This window comes from Alligator mississippiensis, chromosome 16 (genome assembly GCF_030867095.1).
Source record: "Alligator mississippiensis isolate rAllMis1 chromosome 16, rAllMis1, whole genome shotgun sequence".
Classification (NCBI taxonomy): domain Eukaryota; kingdom Metazoa; phylum Chordata; order Crocodylia; family Alligatoridae; genus Alligator; species Alligator mississippiensis.
In genome coordinates, this window is record NC_081839.1 from 24,740,944 (window position 1) to 24,766,688 (window position 25,745).

Sequence of the window (25,745 nt, forward strand, 5' to 3'; positions counted from 1 at the left end):
CAGAACTGGCACAGCCTCACCTGAGGAATCCTAGGAGCAACCAAACTGCTGTGACATCAAGGACAAGAAAGGGGATGCAAGCTGCTACTGCAACTCTAGGAAAAAGTCACCTGCACAAGTACCGGCTCCATCACCTGGTAGTTGATACAAAACGTGTGTCTGAACTTTCACATGAAAATTCAGGATTTATTATTTATATACTTTATATTTTCAGTGAAAAGCTGAACTCAGACTTCAGTCTGATGCAATAAGATGGTTGAAAATGATGTCCTTGGGATTAGGTAACGTACTCAAATCTAGGAGGACTCGGTAAGTTGAACAAAGGATGTGACTGTTTGCATCAGGTTTATCGAGCTGGCAGCCAAAAACTCAGATGAACAACAGGCAAAGGCACATTCCAGACAGGAAAAATAGAACAGCCATCCCTAAGTTTCGAAGCAGTCGTTTCATGGAAATCAACAAGCAGTCCGTCCTGTGTCAATTATTATGCCACCTCAAACCAAATAATTTCTGCTCACTTCTCTCCACAGTACGCGGATACTTCAAGGCAGTGCACATATACGTAAAGCACAATGTGTCGTATGGGGAAATAAACTGCTGCTGCAGAACATGGCTTCCCAAAAAGATGTTATCATCTGGATGCTAGACATTAATGCAGCCTTATAAAAGAGTGATGAAAATTTATCAACCTAGACACAAAACATTTTCTATTACCCTTTTACATGATGATAAACATGACTCATCTATCAAATAAAAAATTATTGCCTATGTAAGCCTTGACATAACCAACACCATTAGATGAATATGGGGCAAGCACATAGCAGTTTGCAGGGGGTGACCTGTTTAGCTGACCTACATAAATGACCTACTTGGCCATAAGAATGACATTCCCAGCAATAAGAAAGTTGAGAGACAGATTGTGGGCAACAAAGCAACGGGGATAGTTGCTATGAAGGGGTGATTGGTGGGAGTCTGTGACACAACCTGTGGGAGCTTGTCAATCATATGGGAAAAGAAGTTGTAAGAACCTATAAATAGCCAAAGCAGCAGCTGAACATTTGGCAAGCCAGAGAAGCAAACAACACCCACCAGCTGTGATTGTGGCCCCTGGTGCTATGACAATACCTGGCCAGGCAAGTCCTCACTTGGTTTGGAAGGCCTACGTAAGGATACCTTTATAGACAGCCTGGAGTTGTGTGCTGGTATTGCATAAGTGTTTAAAAAATTTCAGATTTAAGACTGGAATAGTCTCACCGATCAGGTTATTCTGTCCATGCCACCCCTTCACCAAATTAAGTACAACTAAAGGGGTAAGTAGACCTGTGCAAAGTTGCCTTACCAGCAAGACTAGATTAAGACAGGAAGGCTCTGGGAATTGTATCTACTATTAAATCTATCAGAAATTTCAGAAGACAGCTGACACCCTTCCAGTGGTTAACAGAATTAAAAAAAGGAAGTTAGCCAAGGGTTGTAATGCTCATTTGGTCTCATAGGTCCACAGACCACAACTGCTTTGGCTCGCTACTGAAATTGCTTCTGGACAACACTGCTCAATTAAAAATTTGTGCTGGAAACTTTGAGATGGGCAAGCAACAAAACAATACATTTGCAAATATTTTGTCAATAAAAATGCCAAGTTGGGTTCGGTTCGATTCAGAGGGTAACCTCACTTATGAGTCATTAATAAATGAGGTACCCATTGGGTATTTATCGGTAGCCTTTCACAAAATTTGAAAATCTTTCAGGATTTATCACAAATGCATATTTGTCTTCACATTCCCAGTGCAAAGTAACTTAGCCTTATTTTTAAAAGTGTAGTCACCCAGTGTTATGTCGATGAGATGACAACACGCATGGTATAAATAAAAACAAATAATACATCGAAGCAAACAATCCAGGACTAGCCACGACTCTGAAATGTCAACCAATCTGGCCAATATTTTCAACCACTGGTATTGGGAGAAAATTGGAATTTGCTCACAAACAAAATGTCTAAGAGGACCTGAATTTGTATGAAATATTTTCATAATTAACCGTCCGACCAATAAGTAAATTTATGCTAGAAAGGAATCAAGCTAGCTTTTGAGATGGGTTTATCTGTACGGCAGGTTAAATATACTTAAAACTTGATAACGATCAAAGCTACCATGACTGTGACTGACACCTTTTCCATTACTGTTACAAGCCTGAATGGATCCAGAGATTCAGAAGGGGCGATTTTGTGAAAATATGTCACTGAGGACAATTCAACGTGCTTCCTGGAAAATATGTGCGTAGTCACGGACTGCTTGGATTTCTATCAGCACCACATTCATTTTAAATTAACCTGGGGGAGAGGTGGAGGGAAGGTATTTGCTTTAGTGAACTGGTGAAGATAGCAGCTTCAATACTCTGCAATAGGCTTCAAGACTGTGCCATACCCAATGCCAGCCAAAGAACAACCACCCCAATGTCAGCACCCGCAGATGTAATTTCTTTGTATTTTATATAAATGTTGATTACTAGAGACATAATATTAGGGAATATCTGCAAGTAAAACGGAGGCTGGGCAGTAACCAAGATGAGAATTCAAAGGTATCAAGCTGGAACAAGAACAGCTTCCATCTACTGTTAATCAGTAATAAGGGGGAAAAAAACCCCAACCAAACAAAGAAGGTTAGCAGGACTCACCTCACTTCCCACAGGTGGAAGTTTTCAATTACAGGTCTGCATTCCTGAGAAACGCCTACAGGTTACAAATACATGGTACAACCAGTGATTTACACCAACTACCAGGTCTAGGATGCCAGGAAGCACTGGGCTAGCACCACCCTCTGAGGATACGAGCATACTGAACAAGACGGATTACAACAGACACTGTTCTCATGCGGACAATGTTTATGATGTGCCCGTGCAGCTGCTGTTTGGGCAAGAATGACTGGAAAAGGACAGAAATAATGCAGGGTGGCTGGAAATATGGGGCCTAAGAGATAGAGCAACACAAGTAAATAGGCAAGACCCTAGGGAACCTAAAATAACTTTTTTTGCTTTAAAATACATTTGAGAACAAAATATTATGATCCTATCACATAAATCTGCATGGCCCTTCTGATTACGCAGGTGCAGCCTGTTTCCTATCTGTAAAATGGGCGTATCATCTAACTGTGAGGAGTTCATTAGCTGCACACCTTCAGAGGAGTCTGGGAAAAAAAAAACAGCACCATACCTTAGGGCTGCGCGAAGCTTTGGTCGCTGATTCAATTCAGCAGAGATTAAGCCCAATGCAGCGGCCAAATCTCCAAACCGAATCAGGAGACCCTTTAATCTCTCTAAATCAATTCGGAGAGATTAGGAAAGATTCGATGATTCAGACACCGCTTTAAATGCTTTTTCTACATACCTAAAGGTACCAGGTGGCTCATGAACTATGAGATGGTGGGGCAGATGGAGCGTCCCACGGGAGTGCGGGGGTGTCCCCAACATGCTCGGTAGTGGGCCTGGAAGTGGACCAGAAGCACTTCCAGTCCACTGGGGAGAGCACGGGGGGGACCTACCCCTTCCCACCCACCCCCACTTGGCGACTAGTGCCTTCTGGGTCTGGGAGGGCACCCTGGGTACCCCCACGGCTGATCACCAAGCCGAGGGGGCTGCAGGGGGCCCCCCTGTGCCGCTGAGCATGTGGGGGACCCCCAAACGCTCCTGTGGGACACTCCTTCCACCCCACCATCGCAGCATTCACAAGCTATGCCTGGTACCTCGAGGTGTGTAGAAAAAACTTTTAAAGCTGTATCTATGTCCAAATCACTGGTTCTCTGAATCAGCATCAAATCTTCAGATTCGGCCTAATCAAATTGAGACAGTGATCTGAATCAGCAAATCGGGACGAATCCAAATCGAATACAGCCCACTCTGCACACCTCTACCAAACATGCTCTCATTTAAACACCACTCCATATCAAAATCACCTTTCGTGCTTTAATAATCGTTATGGGTGTATATACATTCTCGTTCCACCTGTTCTAGAAGATCTGATTTTGAAGCCAAAATATCTAGCTCAGGTTTGCAGTCTGTCTGATTTTTGTGCAGCTTTATGAGAAACACTATTTCACGTCAGCCATGCTTCAACATGGCTTGTTGGCTTTATGAAAATAAGTGATGTTGAAAAGCACGCTTCCTCATTCTAGGGCACAGTACCAATCTAGACTGTCCTACATCCTTGCTTTAAAGGTCATTTGGCAAGGTGCTGCCATAGAAAACAGTTGCATATGACAGGGTTATAACTTATGGATGGAGAAATCTCATTGCTACTCAGCTCACCTGCTGGGATTTTAATGATCTTAACCTGCAACAAAAAGAGCAAGAAAACCACAAAAATTCTGCCAAGCCCTAGATTTGAAGATTGGTACGCTGGATCTATACTCACTTTCTTTGTTGTTGGCCTGAAACATGTAGTGCATATCTAGTGCAGGCCCACCACAAAAGAAACCAAAACTGCCAGTGCACAATTATCAACGGAAATATGCATCCCTCCTTGTAAGCGTATTAAGGTACGCTACATTAGGAATACAATGGAAGGGTATTATAGAAACACTAGCCAATTGCCTGTCATGAATGATGGAGCATTTCAGGGAGATCCTACATGCCCCCCACCACTCACCCTTTGGGGATGGCCATGTACACCAGGGGTGGGCAATTATTTTGGGTGGAGGGCCACTTACCAAGTTTTGGCAAGCTGTCAAAGGCCGCATGGGTAGCCCCATCCCCTGGTCTCCATCTTGGGACCAGACATCCCGCTCCCTAACCCCTGACCTCTGCCACCAGAAGTCTTTCCCCTTGCCCCTGGAAGTACTCCTTTCAGCAAGGGGTTGTGCCATCTTGGAATCAGCAAAATACCAAACTATATTCTAAAAAGGAAACATCTACAGCATTCATTAATCTGATTTAAAAAAATATTGTTGTCCCAATTGACATGTGTTTGTGCAATGTACATAGAAGTGATTGCACAATAGCTTAAAACGAAGTTTTACACTTGTATATTGTGGGGGTGGGTATAGGCTGGTGGGGGGCTGTGGGTATGTGGGGTGAGGGAGCATGTGGGTATGTGTGGATATGTGGGGTGTGGGAGGGTATGGGGTTTGTGGGGGATTGTGTGTGGGGGAAGGTGCCTGGGCTGTGTGGGGGAGTGTGCACGTGGGGGTCTGTATGTATGACAGTGCAAGAGGCGTGTGGGTGCATGTGTATGGTAGGGAGTGCATGTGAGACTCATCCAATGAATGCACACACCCCCATGCACTCTGCTCCAACTGCACACACACACACACACACACACACACACCCACCCACCCACCCACCCCCGGAGGGATGTGGAGTCCCCCAGGGCTTGGTCCTGGGGCCTGTACTGTTCAACATCTTTATCAGTGATCTGGATGTGGGCGTGGAAAGTACGCTGTCCAAATTCGCTGACGACACCAAGATGTGGGGCGAGGTGGGCACACTGGAGGGGAGGGACAGAATCCAGCTAGATCTAGACAGGTTACAGAGGTGCACGGATGAGAATACGATGGAATTCAATGCCGACAAGTACACAGTACTGCATCTAGGGAGAAGGAATCAGAAAACACCTATAGGCTGGGGAACACCCTTCTTGTTAACACAGTGGCAGAAAGGGATCTTGGAGTCACTGTTGACTCCAGGATGAACATGAGCCGCCAATGCAAGGAAAAGGTCAGTAAGGTTAACCACACCTTGTCATGCATCTACAGATGCATCACAAACAGGTTCAGGGAGGTGATCCTTCCCTGCTATGCAGCGTTAGTCAGGCCACAGTTGAAGTACTGCGTCCAGTTCTGGGCGTAGCACTTCAAGTGGGATGTGGCTAGCACTGAGAAGGTCCAGAGGAGGGCCACTCGCATGGTTAAGGGGCAGCGGGTCAGGCCCTACGAAGAGAGGCTAAAGGCCCTGAATCTATTCAGCCTCCACAAAAGAAGGCTGAGAGGGGATCTCAAACTCACCAGGGGGGACCAGCGCTAATTGGGGGAGACTCTGTTCCCCTGGGCACTACCATGGGTTACTAGGAATAACGGCTACAAATTGTTAGAGAGAAGGTTCAGGCTGGACATCAGAAGACATTACTTTCCAGTTAGGGTTGCCAGGCTCTGGAGTGGACTCCCAAGGGAAGTGGTACTGTCTCCTACTTTGGGGGTCTTCAAGAGGAGGCTGGACCTATATGTGGTTGGGGTGTTATGACCCTGCACTCACTCCTTCCCGGGGCAGGGAGTCAGACCTGATGATCTATTTAGGTCCCTTCCGACCCTAAGCACTAGGAAACTATGAAACCTACCTCCACCCACTCTGCCCATGGCTGCACAACCCACACCCACCCACCCACCCACCCACTGTTCCCCTGGCTGCACACCCACACCCACCCCCGATGGGCCCCCAGTGGTACAGACAGACCGACAGAAGTACTAAGCCTTTTATTATATTGGAATGATAACATCCTGTCCCTGAAACACTGGAAGCACCAATGACACCATACACACAATAGCATAGAAAGGGTTAAAACACTTCTAAACATACCTTATATTTTGGAGTATAAGGCAGCACCTTATGTGTGTAATCCTTCTTCCCATTCCCTAGATAGCACAGCATGCTGCCTCAGCAGGCTAACTGGACATTACTGCTAATAGAGCTTCTAGCACCAGACATCAGAACTACCAGTGGCACCTATACACATGCTCCAACACGTTCTGATTAAAACACGTTGGAGCAGACCCGATTAATCAAATCTGCTGCAGCGCCTCATGTATTCAGCATCCCTGCACTTCAATACGTCACCGGGGCACTTTAATTAAAGCTTGTCGAGTGAGCTTTAGTTAAAGTGCTCCCACTGCCATTTTGAAATACAGGAAGCTGAATACATGAGCCACTGTGGGCATTTTAATTAGAGTGGTGCCCTCTAATTAAAACACCCCTTCCCAGACTATTAGCATGTAATGCTATTAGTGTTTTAAGAGTGAAGGGCATGTGAAAGGAAGGAAAAGAAAGAGGATGAGAAAGAATTTATCTTGCCATCTCCAAGCTACCAGTTCGGCCTCCTCCAGAAAAGCAAGTCCAGTGTCAGGGTTGAGTAAGAATCACCCAACCAAAAGGAAGGAAACAACTGTGGGGTTAGTATACTATTTACAATGGTTGGGGAGGAAGGGTGGGGTTGCTCTGAGAAATGCAACCTAAGCTCTGTAAATCCAAAGTGAAAACAATTAAACCAAAAACTATTTACTGGTGATCACAAGTCAAGAGGAAGCAGACTTTGATCAAATCTTAAGACAAAAAATCCTAACTATAAGAACAGCAGGACTGTGGAACAAACTGCTTCGGGAACCTGAGAAATCTCCTACACAGGAGGTTTTCGAGAATAGACTGTGCAGGCATCTATCCAGGACGGTTTAGAAATAGCAAGTCTCCATCTGTGCAGGGGGTTGGAAAAGAGGCCCTTGAGGTCCCTTCCAACCCTATGAAACATCACAAGTTCATATAGAAAACGTAAAGTGAAGTAGTAGTATATCTGTCAACCAGCCCTACACTACAAGCAGAGAAGGCAACACTGCTGGAAGACGAGATCATTTAACAAGACCACCTAGTAAGAAAGCTCTCAATTTTCTCACAGAATAATGACCCAGTGTTAAAAGCACAGCAGCCCCAGCTCCCCTTGGCACTGTGTGGAGCTGCAGGTGTTCAGCTCACTTAAAGAAAAATAGGCCACAATTGCCAAAGGACCTGACCCAGTGCCCACTTTCTATTGACTTTATTCAGCCTGGGAACAGGTCCTTGGTGGTGCCTTTTCTACGGATCTGTTCATTCTGAGGTTCAACTTGGAGAGTGGATGTTTTCTTCCTATAGACATAACTAAAACATCTTGCTAATCTTCTTTGTACAAATGCAGTTTGCTCCCAAGAGCGTGTTTTTACCAGTTCTCCTCCTGCTCAGGATATTTGCTGAAAAATAGGTTAATGCAGATGAGAATCGTTCTGACATCATGCAGCACTTAACTGATTACTAGGCCTGCTTTGGGGCACATATTAATAGGACCAGAGCACTGTGCATGTGCTCTCTCTCTCGCTTATAGGTTTCCAGAAGAAAGAAAGCATCTTTCAATCTCAAGCCTCCTGTATGATTTCAAATCTAGGAACATAACCCACAGTCTGACTAGAAAATAAAAGAACAAAGGGGTGGATCATTGTAAAGGTGAGCGAGGCAGAAAAGAAAGCACATATAAAATGAAGCCAAGTTTTACCATTGCACTGAGGGTCTCTTCCCAATCTGGTCTCTCACGGGGATGAATGCTCCTCTGAAGCTCTGGCACAAAGTCATCTTCTTCTGCGTGTACAGAGGACTTCATCATTCTAGGAAGGAGAAAGAGACACGTTTGTCACTGGATTGCCATTTCAAGTAAATTTTAGGGATATCTACCCTTGGGGTTTTATTCTAAGACATGTTTGCATATCAAAATACAAATGCTTTTAGATACTTGGTAATTTTGGCATCTTCTCTTGGGTCTCCTTCTTCCCAAAACTTAACAGAAACTCAAGAACATAAATCTTAATAAAACAATTCGCATTCCCTACCTGATTTTAATTACTGATTTATTTCACTTTAAGCCTCCACGGTAATCATGGAGCCTTTGAAAGTGGTAAAAAAAAGTGAACGTGCTTATATGAAAACTTAATAGCTGTCCCCGTTGGCTGACTCAGACTCTCCATGGCCAGTCTGGGTTTCCCTGCAGCACAGTGTAGGGATTGCAAAGGGGGTGTATTCTGCTCCCTACTGGGGCAGTAAAATCCAGCCAGCAGCACACTGTCTCCTGGGTGGGAGGGAGGGAAGGGCTGATGCTGGAGGACTATTATTCTCTTCCAAGAGAAGCCACAGCATGTCCAGATATTCACTCTCCCAGGAGAAACTCTCTTGGAAGAAATTTAACCCTGATTGTCCCCAAGTTATTTTTTTCCTGAAGCTAACATTTTTACTCTCAGGGAAAAAAGCCTAAACATCTGTACACCTGTTGTTTCTCCTAAGAGAAACTGAACGTCTGTATGAAGCTAATGTTCAATCCCTATTAGCTGTCCCATTTTTACCTTAAATGCCCAAGGAAAAAAGAAAGGAAGAGAAAGGCATGGGAGGTAGGGGTGAAGTGTTAAGAAAGTGGCCCATGTAACTTGCTAGGACTAGACACCCCTGGCCCACTGTCAGAGCCAATGGCTCTTTTCTTCCCCGTGCTCTGTGTGGTGTCAGTGCTCTTCACTCCCACTGACTTCACTATGATTTGGCATGAGTTCAGCACCTAGTGCTATCAGGGCAAAAATATCCTCAGATAAGGATATTTTTCAAGTACAGTAAAAGCTCTGTTATCCGGCATTCCCCGGGAATGGGGGATGCCGGTTAAACGAATATTCTGGTTAATCAAATGTGCACCGCCTGCTGCACTGCCCAGCATCAGTGTACCGGGGGACAGGGAGGGGGTCCTACACAGGCTGCTTTGCCCTGGGCTGTGGGCTGAAGAAGAGGCAAAGAAAAACTCTGCTCACAGTGGCGAAACCTGGAAGTGGTACTTCCAATTTCGTTTTTGCCACATCCCTCGGATGCCGCTTAATAGAGTTTTCCAGCTAATAAAGTGCCGGTTAACACAGCTTTTGCTGCACCTTGCCCTGTGTATTTTTAAGACTGCACAAAGATTCAGGTATTTGGGTCTCAAACTTTTTTTAAACATTATTTACAAAAGGCATTATTTACAATTCACCCTAAAGGCATCGCTATTGTTATCACTGGAAAGCTATGAAATATCACTTCCACAGGCCATAAAAACATGCCTTGGCAAAGAGATTGAGGCACAGATTTAAAGTGCCAAATCCTGCTGAGTATCTAGAACAATCCACCTGATTTCATTAACATGCACAATTCAAAGCAGGTTTTTATTAATAGGCTGACATATTTATTTATTTAGACAAATCATTTGATTAATCAGCACTGCATACACATGAACCCGAAGGAAGCCTGGCTAAACCAAATGTTAGCTGTGCTGATTAATCACATGGTTTGACTAAAGAAATAAATATTGAAAGCCTTTTAAATAACACTGCTGAGCACTCTGCATTTCTTTAAAACACAAGTTTAGATGCCACAGAACAAATGTTAACCAAGAAATGCTATTTTCTAACCGTTTTTTATCTGTATTGACAACCAACACTACTTATTAGTATTTGATCATAAAAACCTGAGCTATAAAGGTCTTATAAGAATCCCCACAGTTTATGAAATATTTCAGTTTATTCAGCAATAAGCTTGCAGTGCAGATCAACTGAACAAATATTGCAAATAATTACAACTTTTTAGAGGGCATCATTAGGAAGTAAAATATATTAAATCAATAGGCTGATGTGCAAAAACTGAAGTGATTGTATAGTAGCTATAACCTTGATAATGTGCAATCTATTTCTTGTTTCATTTAAAAATAAGCCTACTGCACCGTAGTTTTACTTCAGTGCGTAGGACATCCACCCCTGTCCTTCAATTCTGCACCACGCAAAGAGGGTGTAAATCATCACCATTTGAACTGAAAACTTCTTGCACAGTTGAAAATTGCCAGATAACGGAGCCCAAGGGATATGAAAAACAAATATGTGACAGAGTAACTCATCTATGAGGTTCAAATATGTGTAAAACAAAATATTTATTTTACAAAACAGTAAAATTAGATAGACTGGAGACCAACTGGCTTCTTGAACACAAGAAATGTGTGCAGTTTACTTATAGAGGAGCATCAAACTAAGAAGCTAGCATTGGCTCCATTAGCCTAGGAAACATAGAATAACAATCAGTCATTTACCCCTCAACCCCACACCTGGCATCAATAATTGACATCACAGTTTGGCTTTCTCCTTCAGAGTTGGCCAATTCCTCTACCACACTAGAGATGCAGCACTGATAAGCAATAAGTCAATAGTTGAACTGTGCAACTAATCTTTGGAGAATAATTGCCACAATTATCTGCGGGATCTTATCTTCTCTCCTCCTCATACCACCAGCCCCAATTTTATATGGAGAAAAAAAAAAATCCCTTGCTTTATAAGCAAGGCAACAGAAAAAGGTATTCTGGAGGGCAAACCATCTCAGGAGCTGCCTAACTACCACACTCAAGAAGACCCACAAATTGTTTCATGACCTTAACGTCAGGGAAGAATCCAAAGAGACAAACACTGGCCTTAAATCAGATCCACTGAATGAGCAAGATCCTAAACTTGTACATGCAGTTTGCAGTTGGGACACAGAATGTCATTCTCCTTCCTTGTACAAATCAGACTGTACAAATGAGGAAGGCCACGATGCTGACCTTCAAGCTGTAGACTAGGTGTGGGCTTACACAAGACATAAGCATACAAATAATGTTCCTAGTAATAGGATGACTGTTTTCCAGTCAGATTTGACATCATTTTTATCTAAGCCTCACAATCATATTTTCTTTAATTAGCCAGTGCTTCAGAAAATGTATCCGTCTCTTAGCCCTTAACATCTAAGTCACATTGCCCTACACTATCTTTGTAAAGCGTTTTTATCCCAACTGCATGACACAAACAACAAAAATTAAAACCAGACCACCCATAAGTGTGCAAGACAAACACTCACAAAGTGTAAGCCCGCACCTAGTCTACAGCTTGAAGGTCAGCATCGTGGCCTTCCTCATTTGTACAGTCTGATTCAGAAGGCAAGAGTAATATGCCATATGAGATGGGTGACTGTACTTCTATACCGCAAATACAGTTTAAAAAAAACAAACACATCATTTTAAACTTGAAAATTGGGTGTGCCATTACAGTGTTCCCATCTCATGCAATTTTAATCATAAATCTCAAGACCTGGTGTTTTTTGAATAGCCCAAGCTCCTGGAATGCTGTGCTGCTCTGTGAGAACCTCGGCCTTCCGCCGAAAGCAAAAGTACATTTCTAGCTTTATGGTTGTGGAGAAAAGGCTTAAAAAGCCATGGCCCCAAGCTCAAAAAAAAAAAAAAAAAAAAAAAAATCAAGAAAGGAACTAAAAGAACTCAAAATTATATGTTATTAAATTTCATCTTGCTTTTTCCTAAGCTGATCCCACGATGTTGGGGCGCTTGGCTCATAATTTTTGAATGCTGGGGTTTGGCAATGCTGCAATTGCTCAGGGAATACTTAAAATGGTCTCTCCACAACAGCATTAGAGTATCATTGCTATGCACCAAGAAAGGGAAGAAGCAAGCTCCAGAATGAACTTTCTACCCAGCAGCAACATATCAAATACATGTTTCGCTTAGATTAAAGCGCTCAAAGCAATAAAGCCATTATGTATGAATTTAGGATCGATTCAGATTACAAACAGGTTTACTGCGCTGCTCCTCAGCCTTCATAAAGAGTCCTCTTCGATTCTTTATCAGACACTTACCCCTGGTTTCTTAACAATATTCTGCAGCCAAAAAAAATTTATTTCCTTCTGACGGGTACGTTTTTTACATTTCTGAAATTCTACCTGCAACATAATAACAATGTCAGCTTTCTTCTGCTCAAGAGTTTACGGGCAACCAGTAAATGACATTCTGATCTTGAAAATTCACAAGATTTAATAAATCTCTTGAAGGAACTGAATTAGGTATAAAAATGCACAGGTACAGAAATGCACAGGAACTGAATTAGGTATAAAACCCCCTAACAGTTGACATCAGGGGTGTCATGCAGGGTGCTGCAAGACCCTTTCAGGGGTGTCTAAGCAGGCAAGAGTACCCATCATGCCACAGACTTCCTGGTTTGGCTTTGCATGGTATCACCCAGAAACAGTAGGTGTGCAAAAGAGGTGGCCTTGCACTGCATGCCTCTGTTTCCAGGAATTGCTCATGGGGGGACCAGACCAGGCAGCTCTGCAGTAAGAACGGGTGCAGGATCCTGCCTGCTCCTGCTGCAGCCGCTTCCTGATCTGGTTGTGCACAAGGTCCAAAGGCAGTCTACCTGGCTGCCATCACATCAACTTCACCCCAACTAAGAACCACTCATTTAAAGATGAGGCAGCCCAACAGTGGTTCTCAACCGGAGAGCTGCCAGATTAAAAAATGACTTTGAATCTACAAAGTTTGAGAACTACTGATGTAGGAAACCACATTCCTGCTGAAGCAATGCTATGCATCTCATGTCACTTGAGAGCTGGCAGGAGGCCCAGGTCTCTGGCTTCTTGAGCTAAGTAACCAAAAATACAGTCCTGACAAAAAGATTAAGTTTAACATGTGTTAATTTAATTTACACTAAATGCATACAGAGACCATAAAATGGGAAGTGGATTTACAGACGACTGTGATTATAAAACAGACACATGCAGCATACGCTATACAAGCTATATAGTAGATCCCAGTGAAAGCCTTTGGTGCCATATTTACTCGAATATAAATATGATCCCCCCCATCATTAGATTCTATATACAGATAATTATTAAAATTTTTATATCTCTCCAGGTACAGAATTTAATTATCAGAGGTTTGCCTTGAATTAGTCCCCTTCCCGCTGCTATAACAGGGAAAATAATTTGGGGGGGGACAAATAGTCCCCTTGCCCTCTGCCCCCATCCCAAGTACTTCCCCCTGCAACCTCTCCTCCTCCACTCCTTACTGTCAGACCCAGCTCTGCCCAAGCACATGGAAGTGAGGGACACATTTTAAACACTGACTTTGAAATAAATATACCTCTAATAACTTGCATACAGAAAAAATATTACAGGTACCCATAAACTTAGCTCATCCAGAATTGATGTGGTGTACCTCTTTTGAAACGGCTGCAAGTTTCAGCACAGGTGTTCTGTATACACACTTTTAAGAAGGACTTCTGTACCTAGTTATAAAAAATAAACCTTTTTTTTTTTTTTTTTTTGCAAAAATATGTATTTCTATGTATGCATACACACACACGCACCCTATAGTTTTACCAACCTGTCTCATGACTGACATTGTTCACTTGACAGTCCATAACACAAAAGTATAATTAACCATCAGTAGTAACCGCAACTGCGCACCTGCATGCCCGTCTCCATCTCCTCTTCCCATTACAACCACACAAACTGGCTCCATGCCCCTTCCGTTCCCACCCTCCACCCCCCTTATAACTTCTTTGTTTCTTTCCCCAATCCTTTCACGGCTCTGCTGCTCCCGAGTCCCTGATATCTTCGTTATTATCTTCCTCCTCATCCTCCTCTCTGATGGTCTCACTCTTGAACAGTCTGTGCCGTTCTTTTCTTTTCCATGCGTCTTCCACCACCTTCTCTCCATCACCCACATCCTTCTAGTGCAGCTGTAGCTCACTCACCCCGATCCTGACACAGTCCCAGACTGGAAGGCTCATGGCCAGGTTCCTGGTTGTCCATAGGATGTTCCTGAAGGAGGAGATCAGCTGGTTGAAATGGGCTGTCAGGGTCGCTTGCTGCTTGGTCAGGTGGTCGAACAGCGCTGCCTCTCTGGTTAGGGTCTTGACCCTGTCACCATCTGGAGGAATTCACTTACTCTCCCCTACACCACCCAGCCATAAGTATGCATGATATTAGTCCAAAACTACAATGCTCATAATGTATATACAATTCATTGAGCTGGGCCCCAGCAGACAACAGTGTTTCAAGCCACAGCGACCACAACCTCCGCTCATGACCGGAACCACGAATCCTCCAAAACTTTATATGTAGATGAGATGCCCCAAAGCCTTTGCAAGTATAGTCAGATCCCCAGAGGAACAGCAAAACCTGGAGAAGGAGAGCAGAGGAGAGGAGGGATTGGACACTGAGGTAGAAATGGTGGAAGAAACCCTGCAGAAGTGTGGAGCAGAGAAGAGGGGGGCAAAATTTCAGTGATTGAGGTAGAGAAGGAGAAGATAGGAGGTGAAATGGAAGGGAAGGCAGGAACAGCAAACAGTTCAGACACAGAGGTAGAGCTGGGGAAAAGAGAAGGCACACTATAGACAACTGAAATGGAAATGGAGCAAGAAAAAGAACCGGAGAGACAGGACGGGAAAAGAAAGAACGCACAAGGGCTGAAGACCAAGAAGATGACTCCTAATAATGAGGGACATGAGTCAAAGGAAGTACCAAAGACAAAGACCAGTTTCTGCTGCTATCATCTCTGGGATCCCGCTCAGAGTGTAGACCAGAGGTGGGAAGTAGCAGGAAGGTGGGAATATAAAAGCCTTCCTAAATGTGAAAGCAATCCTGAAGCTTGCAACGGTACTGAAATGTGAGTGAGGGACGGGGAGGAGTCGAACGCCCCGAACAGTGGCACAGACGAACCTTCAAGGGACAGACACATTCAACTCAAAGCAAGCATGGACAAACCTTAGAGGGACAGGCGCTTTCATTTTTAAAAAAAGCATAAATGGCATTGACAACAGTTTTACTTAACATCAGGAGTATCTTAACAAAGCAATGATGGGAACAGATTGAACCAGTGCTGAACCAAGTGAGAGCAGATATAATCTACCTCTAATACTGTGATATACCAGGGACAGGGGTTATAAATGTTTTGAAAAGGAGGTGAAGATGGAGACAGTCTTGGAGGTCAGGGACAAATGAGAACAAAGTGGCTGGAGTGGCAATATTATTCAAGGACCCAGAGCTGAGCGCAAAGCAGACAGAAGTCATTAGTGGCAGATAGCAACAAATGATACTATCAGGCAGGGGAACACAATTAGAAATTTTGAATGTATATATGCAGCACTGGAGAGAGAGGAAAGGAATGCACTGCTTAGAAAGCTAGCCGTTTACATGGTCAGAGGGAGACTGTGTATAATAGCAGGAGATTTCAATTGTATAATCAAAGAACAGGAGAAGGCGGAAATGGAGCTTTACACAGCTCAGCCACACTGTTAACAAATATAATAAAGCAAGAGTTGCTAAGAGATGTGTGGACAGGAGAGAAAGCTTTCACTAGAACAGACCCAGTGGAAAGAAACAACCAAGAATTGACTTTGTATTTGTATCAAAAGAAATAGGGATAAGGCAGAAAGAAACCGTACATGTGGCTTTTAGTGATGACTGGATGCTACAGGTGGAAATGGATCTTGCTAAGAGCCCCGTAAGAGGGAAGAGACTGTGGAAGTTAAATGTATGGCTGCAACAAGGCCATTGTCGGGTCAGGACTGAAAACCTGACACTGTTCTGACCATAAGTGGTCCAACCTGTGCTGGTCAATGCCGAGTGCTAGGCAGCAGTTAAATTAACCCGGCAACCTCCGGAAGTGCCAACAGGTTTGGGCAGATAAGCATCTGAGAAGGGGGCCTTGATGGAAGAAATGGATGACCATCCAAGAATAAGGACTGGTTCAAAGACAATGCAAAAGAACTACTACCTCTCATCAACATCAAGAAAACAGCCTATCTGGAACACAACGGGAAGCCAACAGAGGGCACCACAACGAGACTTCGACAGGCAAAAAAACTAGGTGCAGAGAGCAGCCAGACGCTATGCAAATCAGTACTGGATTAAGCTTTGTGATGAAATACAAACATCTTCAGACACAGGAAATCTAGAAGACATATATGATGGTCTGAAGAAAGCTCTAGGCCCTACTGTCAACAAGGTTGCCCCTCAAGTCATGCAGTGGTGAAGCCATTCCAGATAAAAGCAAGCAGATGTCCCGTTGGCTTCAACACTACTCACAAGAAAGAAACATCACTGGACCAAATACCAACTCTACAGGTCATGTCAGAGTTAGATGTGGAGCCCACTACAGGAGAACTAAGCAAGGCCATTGATTCATTATCAAGCAGCAAGGCTCCCGGAAAAGATGGCATCCTAGCAGAAATTCTCAACTACCATATCTTCATCAGCTGGAAAGAGGGTGAGATACCACAAGATATGAGCAATGCAAACATCGTCACTCTTTATATAGAGGATAAAGGCGAGTGCAACAACTACAGAGGCATCTCACTACTAAGCATAGCAGGAAAAGCTTACACAAAGTTCATCTTGGTGCACCTACAGCAGCTGGCGAGTTGTGTCTACCCTGAATCTCGGTGCAAATTCAGGGCTGGAAGATCAACCAATTTCTTTGCAACTGAAAGGCAATTACAAGAGGCTGAAGGTCCTGAATGATCAAAAGGATCAGAAGAAACTGATGAAAGCAGTAAGGAAGAAAGACTGGATGGCGCTGCTGGGAAACTTCACAGAAGGATGAGCGAGGAAGGTGTGGGGAGCCATGGTGGGTATACAACTAAAAGGGTTGATGCTGACCCAGTGTGGATGGTTGTAAGAAACATCTTACTGGTGAGAGAGCTGCATCACAGATGAGGCTCGACGGGCTCACAGTGCCCAATGGAGAGCTGTGGGGAAGAAGAAACAGCAGGGCATGTATTTTGGGAATGTAAAGTGGGTGTGGGAAAGGGTCTGCCGCTTTCTGAGCGTCACCAAAAGAAACCTGTCATTAGTGCAGGAGATGGCACTATATGGACTCTGACCAAAGGGACCAGAGGAAACATTATTAAGGACTTTATTAGCATGTGTTAAAACTAGTTTATGGAAAATAAGAAACTTCTGGATGCTTAAGCGGATGGCGTTTACTGAAAGAGTGCCAAAACTGGGGCTGCATGAACTGAAATACTACGTTGATCAGGACAAAGAAGAGGTCAGAGAGGAAGAAGCAGAAAAGTGGGGGGGAAAGGACTGGACACACTTGTTTCACTAAACCAACAGAGAGGACTTGTGGGAGGGACTGAGCGTTTCAGGTGGTTAATGAGGTAACAGTTTTTGACGGGGCTCTGTATGAAGAAAGGGGATTTTTTTCTATGGAAAGTCAATGTATGTTGTTTAAGGGTTTAATATATGTCACTGTACAGTTTTGATATGTAGTTGTTTCTGTGATATGAAGTCTTGGTAAAATAAGGATGCTCAATATGTATAGCTTTAGAAGTGTAGTAAGTGTGTTTTTAATAAAATTTGTTTTAAAAAAAAAAATAGGTTCCCATCAGTATATTTGTCCAATATGGGCCATGTGTGTTTTATAGTCATGCTTACTGTTTGCTGACTTTAATCAAATTTATAATTGGTTTCCATTATGGAGCACATGCTGCTTCTGGCAGCAGTCTGATGACAGACAATGCATTTAGTGAGGTTTCCTCATGCGCAAATATAAGATGGGGCCTTTATTCCCCCCATGCTGATTGATACGGAGGGGAACCTTGCCTTGTGTTCAAGCAAATACAGTAGTTTTAATACTAATGGGAGCAACATTGTGTCACAGCTATACTTTGCTCTCTAAAACGAGGACACGTGCTCAGTGAAAAAACAGAACTAGGGACTAGTCCGAGACTGTAAAATGCTAGAAACTCAGGATTCCTCACCAGCTACACCCACTTCTGCTCCAAATGCAAGGAGATATTATGGGCCTCGTCTTCTCTAACAAATGCTGCAACCTGTATCACTACCACCACCACCCACTGTGGCACCAAAATAGGGCACCCCACAGCACATACCTCTCATCCTCTCCCCAGAAAACAAATACTACGGTGATGGTGGTATAAGAACCTATATAGGATAGGTTACATCCTGAAATAAGCCTGCGAATCAGCAATCTTCCTTCTCTTCAAGTTTCCCAGGAGCTCTGACTTTCAGAGCTGCTCTAATTAAAGTGCACCCCCCCTCAACATGCACACAAATCCACAGCATCAAAAGCATTCACACGTGATCTTTCTGAGCTCTCTGCAACAGAAGAATGACTCTTATTATTTTCCCACAGTCAAAAAATGAGTGAAAGTTAAGAGTTAGCATTTTTGGAGGGGTGCCTTGAGCGTAACAAGGTTGAGAACCACTGACCTAGCTAGCCAGGAGTTCCCTGTGGTTCAGTGGCAGCCTCCTCATCTGCCACGCTGGAGACCAGGTCTGATTCCCAGATGCTTATACAACGACAGCCATGGGAGCACCAAATGTCTGGTCTTTGCAGTCTGTCTCAGTGGCCTAAAGGGGAATGGGCAGCCTCCACTCCTCTAAAAACTCCTGCCTAGGCACGTGTGTCAAAGGTCTGGGTGACCTTTCATGCATACACCATGATCCAGAAGGATTGACCGTTGCCCAAAAAAACCCCTTGATCTAGCTTATAAACAGCCGGTTCATAGATAGTAATTGCAAAACAAACCATCTTCCCTAAGGCTAATAAGGCCCTCCACTGGCCCCTTCAGAGGCATCTGTCATGAATCAAAATGTAATACAGAACTTCATATATATCAAATCAAATCTATTCATTTAAAATGTCATCTCTTGGTCTGCTTAGTATCTCTGAATGCCCCTCAAATGCAGTCAGTCACCACTATATATTAATAAAAAGTTCTCACTATATGGGAGGCAATTAAGCAATCTCTCTTCAGATGAACGAGCCCTTCACTGTAAATTGAGAATCAAATGTACTGTAACAAATATGACCTGGACATTTCACAAAAAGCACAGCTTGCATTCACACCCATTTCCAAGCATCCTAAAAAGCTCACCGCTAGAGCAATTGCAAGTTATAGCCAAATATAGTTCATGTCATGTTAACACATTTGTATTGGGAAAATATCTTGATGCCCTTTTTGGGATCCTCCAAATCTAATTTGCTGGTCCCATCAATTACTGCATTGCCATTTCTGCCCGTGAGGAATTAAGCACTCCATTTTAACAGCTGCAATATTCTCCTGGCAAAGTTCGTGTACAGTACTACATTTCTGAGGGTCAGACTACACCAGTGCTTACAACAACTCTGCAAAATGATATTGCAACTGAATCTTTCTCTGACTAATTTCTCTGTTTCAGCACTCTGCTTTTCATAATTACACGCAATTACTTCGGGCTCTGTAAATAGATGTGTCTGAGATCAAAACATGAATAGAAATGACTGGGGAAAGCCCTGACATTTCAGTAGTCTAAGGCCTGGTCCATCTGTGGATTTTTGTACTGGTATAACTAGTGCAATTAGAGCTGTGAGGTTTGCTTTTTAAATATAGCTATTGTTATGCCAGAATAATCCCTAAATAGATTCCGTTATACCAACTACTCCAGAATAGCTTATCCTGACCCTTTTCTTACCAAAAAGGGAGTTAGTTTTGCTGGTTATAGAGCACTTGTATACCTGTACACCTGACTCCGCACCACGTGCAGCAGTAGCTATATTACTATAAGTACACTGGCATGCTAATGCCATTCAACTTCCCATTGCAGACTTGGCCTTATTCTTTTTCTAAGAATGAGTATCCATCACCGTGGGCTGCTGACTCGAGCGCTTGTTTACAGCTCCCAAAAGAACTTGTGTCACAAGCCTCAATATAAGGCCAGAGCCTCAGTGGGTATAAGCTGCTCTTGCACCATTAGCTTCAATGCATCGGTGTCAAGCATTTGAGGATCTGGCCCCCTAAACAGACAGGAAACACTTTAGATACCCTGTGCTCTAAAAATAAGAGTAAGATGTTACCCTTAGTATTTGCAGGACCCTCTGTTTTCTACAGGGAATATTGCTTTCACGGCGTACTAGATCACTCTCTCTCTCTCAAATCCTGCTTATTTCTAGGAATCCTTGTATGCTATCTGCGCTCCACACAAATAAGATGTCTCATCAGTTTTAGCGATGAAAATTAGTTCCATTTGAAACAAAGAATCATGAAATTGGGCTGATTTAAGGAGTCATCTGAAGCACAGGCAGGAATCCAACAGCACTTTAAAAAGGTTTGTGTATCCCTCCTTTCAGGTCTTTGTCACACATCACGTTTCACATCTGAGCCCTGGCAGTTTGAGATGTGTGGTGGTCATGAACTACAATATCGTCTGCATTGCTGATGACATTTGAATTAATCACGCTCCTTTGGGAGCTAGGGTGTTGACATATTAGCTCGTAGCTGCTTGATGGTTTGGAGGTTGTGCGTTAGCATGAAGTATTATGTACTGGGACGCCAGACTCCTCACATCAGACAGTTAATTGTCTGTTTGACAGATGCTCATTTTTGGGTGTCTGTATATATTTTTTTTAATTAAATGCTATGCCTGAACTTTGGGTTATGCTTCCCCAGGGAGGCATTAGAGATTTCAGTCTTCCATGCCATTTTCCCCTTCTGGTGGCTTTTCTCTCTGACCTCAATCAAAGAGGCAAGGGTCAGCGATAACTGATTCATTATTGTATTTATTCTTTATATGGTACTACTGTGCATGGGGACACTCAGCCAATGACAAAGCATGGCCCCTGGCCTCAGCAGTTTATGATCCAAGAGGATTTAGAACTCCATTGATAGCAATGTTTCTAGAGAGATTATTCCCATGCAAAGAACCCTTCTTAAATAAGACCTTTGAGGAGACAAAGTAATGCTGATCAGAAGGTTTTGAGTGTCGAAAGGAGTTGGAAGTTGCACTGCTCAGAGAGCATGGTAGGCCAAGATGGCACAGTCTTCACGAGGGTGCTTAGAAACCCAGTGCATTAAAAGGATCTGGCTTTGCATCACTTCTTGGAAACTGGTTCTTCTTACTTGTCCTTAAACGCACTATGTCATTTGAGGCAGTTGACCAACGCTGTTAAAGAGAGACCCAAGACAAAAACGCAGCAGATGCTGCAAATCAAGATTAAAGCACCGTAGCAGAGCAGGGATCCAACGTGGAGGTGTTCACATGCTTCACTTAGGAGCGAACTGCATAGGTCGAGTTGCATCATGTCCCAGGGCTGGAACTAGCACAGGGTTTTGCAGTGCCTGGGGTTTGGGTTTATTTCAGGCTTCAGGACTGCAATACAGATGAACCACAGGCCTACAAGTTTGCAGCAATCAAAGCTAGAGGGACAGCTTGATCGAGGAGGCCAAATAGGCCATTTTAGATCTAACTGAGTGCTGAGCCACATTCAGAATGTGATCTATGATGCCAGAGTACATAGCATGCATGATTTAAATAGCGGACATGCCACTTGAACCTACTGCAGAAGTAGTTAGGATCTGAGGTCCCTTAAGGCAGGGACCACGGAAGGGGCTGGTGGCTGTACGGGAAAGAAGGCTGCAAAGTAATTGCGAGTGGAAACCTCTCTCTACCCCCCCACCAGAAACACCAGATGCCAACCTAGGTGCTGAAATCTTTCCTGACCTTGAAACATCCAGGTGATAGTAGTAAGAATAATGTGTTAGTTTTCCCTTAGATGCTTAAAAATCTGGTCACTAATTTAAGAGCTCTGTTTGACCTAGGTGCAGAGGACCCCCCGATGAAGATGGTAAGGTAGCCACGCTTGCCAAGACACCCCTACTGTGGAGGTGTGATGCTATAAATACTAGAGATATGTTAATGCAAGATGAACCAGATACAGAGGAAAGATGACTCTTCTTGTAAATGCTTTTTCCCTATGCCCATGAGGAAAACTGGAAAAGGGAAAATTAGACAAGTATAGCTGTGGTATGACATGCGAGTTCATCTGCTGCAAATCCCAATGCAACAGGAAACTGGATTAAAATGGAAAGCATCAATGACTCAAGACCTTTAACAGGGGGGAAAGAGTGGAGAGGGGACAGGCAGCAATTTGTGCAAAACCTACTTTTCTTCAAGTGAATATGCCTGAGTTCTCTGCCCCATAAAATGAAGGCTGGAACAAAGAAACTATGAAACAAGGCAACATTTTGAAAAGCAGAGAAGGCATGAGAGCTCCTGAAAACGTGAAACATGAAATGGGAACGGAAGGCTCAGCAAGGCTTCAGCTGGGAGCATAATTCCCTTCAAGTGTTTTAGACCAGCACTGTCAACACCTTGCTGATTACATTATATCCTGTCACAAGGAATCATAAAACCTGGAGATGGAAAAGACCTCCCAGGTCATCTAATCCATCCCCCTGCCAACACACAAGTGTTCGGGTGCTTTGTCCAGCATAGATAGAACAGAACAACAAGAGACATGCAATGCAGTTAACTCTCAACTACAGGACAATCCGTAATAAATGCAAACGGTAAAAAAATTACCATTCTGGTCCAAACTTCAGTAATCAAGAATAAAAATACAGTGCTACAAGCTACTCACAGTGCATTACTTCTTCCACATCAAATAAAGATATCGATTCTTTCCACTTTTGTATGCTTATGAACACAAGCACTATCTCTATCATTAGTGCGAGGATATGCAGGCAAGCATGAATTTGGTTTTGAAAAGCTTCCTGACTTTTTCCCCAGTGAATACTCTAAAAATCAATGCCATAGGGACAGCACAGGAATACTTCCCAGTGCTGAAGACTTCTGATCTATGCCTGCAGATGAAAAACTCAGAGTAGCAAACAGTGCAAATACCCAGGAAAGTACTGAGTTTGGAATCTCCCACCATGGCTGAAGGAATAGCATGACTGCTGCTCCAACTATTTTAGGACTGTGTGTATAGGTGGCAGCTTAAAGAATGAGGTTTTCAGCACTTTTTTTAGATGCTTGGCATTATCAAAATAATCACTCTCTCACTCTCTCTGCATCACCAACTGTTACAGGAATGAGATTCCCTGCAAATAGACTCTCCTGAACAAATTCTCCTTCCTTTAAAAGGAAGAGCTTGTCCTATTTTTCCACATTAGCCTTTCATTTAGGATTTTCAAACGTCAGATGCATGCTACTGTTAAAAAGAAAGATGCAAAACTTTAAATAGAACGTGTTAAAAAGCAGCAATGGCACACTGAATAATTCTAAAAACTGTCAAGGTGATGAGGTCAGTCCTACCATTTTTAATACATCCTATTATGGTCTGCACAGGAGTAGGTAAGCTGCACAGCAGCTTTTAATCAACATATTGTTTCCATGCCCTCTGCAACCTTGACTGCTCTTCTCTTTTATCTCTAGACAAGCTTTTAATGCAGGCTGTAATGCAGTCAACCTAGTTAAATGTTCCATGTATCCAAAGTTCAGCTGAACTCTGAGACTTGATAATATCTATCAAATTTGCCTAAACTATGTATTCAGTTGCATGAATATTTAAACAGCAGCTTCTAACGCTGCCATCAGAGTTGCACAAGACAGACTAGACCACTGAGAGTTCAGTAATCTTTGGCCACATCTGTGGCTCAGTGGACTGTATTTAGGGGAGGGAATCTCTCCAAGGATCTACAGGAACAATATCTTTTAAGCATTTGCCAGGTTTATTTATGCTCTCCCCCTGCCAACATGCAGTTTTAACCACAAAGTCCATTGTGGCCCTTATTTGGGGGGAAAAAGGTAAAAAGCACATTCCAATGCCGGATGGCACTTTGAATGTTTCTGGTTGGAAATGCACTTGAACTGGCTGTCAAGGTGACTCCCACAGTTGAGTCAACTACAACAGCTCTAAAAGCCCCAGATACCCGGGATCAAGTTGCAAGGTGTCAAGGGCCAATTCTGAAAATACACCTATGAAATGCATTTCATAGATTTCATAGACATTAGGGCTGGAACGGATCTCAGAAGATCATTGAGTCCAGCTTCCTACCTGGAGCTAGGAAGTCAGCTAGGGTCAAAGGATCCCAGCAAGATAGGCATCCAAACGTTTCTTAAAAGTGTCCAGGGTAGGTGCTTGCACCACCTCTGGAGGCAGTCTATCCCAGGCCTTGGGGGCTCGGACAGTAAAGAAGCTTTTCCTTATGTCCAGCCTGAAACGGTCTTGGAGGAGTTTGTGACCATTTAACCTTGCCATCCCTTGGGGCACTCTGGTGAACAGGTGCTCCCCCTGTTAAATAAAATATAAAAAAAAATTCAAGCAAAAAAGAAACCCAGAAACATGCCACTTCTTTGTTTTTTTAAATTGTGTATCAAGTCAGAGCTCCCGACCACAAGGCTCTTAATCTAAGGCAAGACATTCAAGTTCTTCTCCAGTGCTACCTGAAACCTAAAAAAACACATTTGCAACTCGGAGAGCTGTCCATTGTGTATTAGCTCTTCATCTCTTCTAATTCCAGTAACTCTGTTTACTGCTTTCTCCCTCTCGCTGCTGCTCTTTTAGCAACCGTTTCAGCAGTACTTCTCTACTTAAAAAAGGGCTTAAGTTTGTGCTTAAATATTTTGTAGCACTGGGATGGATTTGAGCATATGTTTAAAGGCTTTGCTTAATGATTTGCAATCAGTTTTTGCAAAACTGGAATTCTTTTAAACAGGTTTTCAAAAAAATTAAGAGCTTTGAATAGTTCCCTACAGTTTTTACTAGCTCCGAGTCATGCTACAAGTTAGTAAATAGTTTTATAAAAGTAAAATAAAAATCAAAGAATCTCTGCTTTTGCATATATACACACATTGGAGCACAAACCTCTTATGTAGCAGCACATAAGAGACATTGCTTTAGCAGATTCTTCTATTCATTTTCTTTCAAAAGAACAACAGATTAATAATATAAATTGAGAATATGACTCTTGTCTGCTTTGTTACAGGAAGTCAGAAGTAACTGCACTGATATAAAAAGTTAAAAACACACTGAGAGATTAAAATCAATGAGTTTAGGTCAGCTTGTGATTTTTTTTTTAATCTATTTAAAGAACATATCTGCCAATTTAAATATTAGTGTAACAAGTAGTCAGAAAAAGCCTCCAGAAAATAAATAATTCACATCTTATCATCTAGTTCAGGGCTATGAAAATACCAGAACTGGCGCTGAAATTAAATTATGGAATCAAAAATAAACTCCAGCATTTTTTTTCCATTATGAAGTAGAGCACTGTAATATCTAGCTCAATCAGCTGACCCCAAATAATGCAGATGTTATACTACTGTATGCAAACCAGACAGAGAAAAAGGGAAGATTCCTTAAC

At 43.0% G+C, this 25,745-nt stretch overlaps 1 protein-coding gene across 5 annotated transcripts in view; it reads right to left on the reverse strand.

Moving 5' to 3' along the window:
- Positions 1–25,745, reverse strand: part of ARHGAP32 (Rho GTPase activating protein 32) — a 470,146-nt gene that overhangs the window by 262,411 nt on the left and 181,990 nt on the right. For all 5 annotated transcript variants that reach the window (XM_059719723.1, XM_059719722.1, XM_059719720.1 and 2 more), the window contains one exon: positions 8,273–8,381. In XM_059719723.1, the coding sequence (XP_059575706.1) occupies positions 8,273–8,381 (109 nt within the window). The remainder of the gene's footprint in view (positions 1–8,272; positions 8,382–25,745) is intronic.